At 68.5% G+C, this 2,004-nt stretch overlaps 1 protein-coding gene across 1 annotated transcript in view; it reads left to right on the top strand.

Moving 5' to 3' along the window:
- Window positions 1–2,004, top strand: part of LOC107199117 (neurexin-2-like) — a 24,256-nt gene that overhangs the window by 2,635 nt on the left and 19,617 nt on the right. The window contains exons 3-4 of the mRNA XM_015616451.3: window positions 11–394; window positions 728–928. Of these exons, the coding sequence (XP_015471937.1) occupies window positions 11–394; window positions 728–928 (585 nt within the window). The remainder of the gene's footprint in view (window positions 1–10; window positions 395–727; window positions 929–2,004) is intronic.

Genomic DNA, 2,004 nt, shown 5'->3' with positions numbered 1-2,004 from the left:
TGCCCCCCAGGCTCGGTGTCGGTGAACAGCCGCAGCACGCCCTTCCTGGCCAGCGGTGACCGCGACGTGCTGGACGTGGGGGCCGAGCTGTACCTGGGGGGGCTCCCCGAGGGTCGCCCGGGCCCCCCCGCGCCCCCCGAGCTCTGGGCAGCGGGGCTGCGCCTCGGCTTCGTGGGCTGCGTGCGGGATCTGTTCGTGGACGGGCGGAGCCGCGACGTGCGGGCGCTTTTGGGGGCCGGGGGGGCCCCGGGGGTCGCCCCGCTGTGTGCGAGGGACCCCCCCCGGCTGTGCGCCAGCGGCCCCTGTCGCAACGGGGGGACGTGTCGCGAGGGCTGGAACCGCTTCGTGTGCGACTGTCGCGGCACCGGGTACCTGGGGCCGCGCTGCGAGACAGGTGAGGAGGGGGCGCGGGGGACACACACCGGGGGTCACACCTGGGGAGGAGGTGCCCGGATGTCCCCAGGGACACCTGGGGGAGCACCTGGACACACCTGAATCCCCCCAGCCCCGCACACCTCGAGCTGGGGGTCCCCAGACAGGTGCCGGGGGTGGGGGGAAGTGGTCCCTTGTCCCCTGTCCCTTGTTCCCTGTCCCCTGTCCCTTGTCCCCCCCCCGAGCCGCGGTTCTCAGCCAGCACCCACCTGGCCCGAGGCTCACCTGGCCGCGGGCTCGGGGCTGTCCCGGGGGTCGGTGCCGAGGCTGACGGGGGTCCCCGGTGTCCCCGCAGAGGCGGCGGTGCTGAGCTATGACGGCAGCATGTACCTGAAGGTGCAGGTGCCGGGGGAGCAGACGGAGGCCGAGGACGTGTCCCTGCGCTTTATGTCCCCCCGAGCCTTCGGCCTCGTCCTGGCCACCACCTCGCGCCACTCGGCCGACACCCTGCGCCTCGAGCTGGACGGGGGGCGCATGAAGCTCACCCTCAACCTGGGTGAGCCCCCCCGAGACCCCACAGAGCCCCCCCAGATAACCCCCGAGACCTCCCTGAAACGTCCCTGAGACCTCCCCCCGAAATTCTCCCCAAAATGGGGCGCGAGTGGGTTCTGGTTGTCCCAGGATGGCCAAAATTGTGCCCAGGACCCTTAAAATGGTGCCTGGGACTCTAAAATAGATCCTGGGACCCCCAAAATGGTGCCTGGGATCCCCCCAAAATGGTTAAATTGGTGCCTGGGATGCCAGAGTGATGCTCAGGACCCCAGATTGGTGCCCAAGTCAGTTCTTATGAACCCAAAAATGCTCAGGTTGATTTCTGGGACCCCTGAACATCCCCAAAACTGCCTGTGGTCCCAAAATTTGGGCAGTTGGTGCCTGGGAGCCCAGGATGATGGTCAGGAGCCCAAAACGGTGCCCAGCTCAGTGCTCCTGACCCTAAAATTGTCAAATTCATCCCTGGGATGCCAAAAAGAGTCCAAGGGCCAAAATTTTCCCCCAGGATGGAGTCTGGGTTGGTTCTTGTGGTCCCAAAATGGTCACGTCGGTGCCTGGGAGCCCAAAACCTCCCCCAGAGGTGCTCCAGCAGCTCATGACCCCCAGCCGGAGCCCAGAACCCCGAAACGGTGCCCAGGCACCCCCAGAACCTCACCTGGGACCCCCAAACCGGCCCTGGGGGGGTCACCAGAGCCCTCTCGGTGTCCCCGTCCCCGTCGGGTCCCGTCGGGTTCCCTCCCCCTCTCCCCCTCCCCCGGGATTGGGGCCTTCGTGACCCCCCCGCTGCCACTTGGGGCACAGCGCCGGGACCCCCCGAGGGGTTGAGGGTCCCCCCCAGAGGATTGGGGACCCCCCAGGCTCGGGGGCCCCTCCTGCAGCCCCTTCCATTGGGGGGGATCCCCCGTGGGGCTGCAGGTGCTCTGTGGGGTGGGGACCCCCCCCCAGGAGGTTGGAGATCCCCCCTAAGGGGTTGGGGACCCCCCCAAGGAAGAGTTGGGGACCCCTCATGGGATTGGGGCCCTGCCTGTGGGGCAGAAGACCCCTCCCCATGGGGTTGGGGTCCCCCCCCGGGTCCCGGCG

Source organism: Parus major, unplaced genomic scaffold (genome assembly GCF_001522545.3).
Source record: "Parus major isolate Abel unplaced genomic scaffold, Parus_major1.1 Scaffold442, whole genome shotgun sequence".
Classification (NCBI taxonomy): domain Eukaryota; kingdom Metazoa; phylum Chordata; class Aves; order Passeriformes; family Paridae; genus Parus; species Parus major.
Note: the sequence above shows the minus strand (reverse complement) of the source record. Positions and strands in the feature narration are given on the sequence as shown.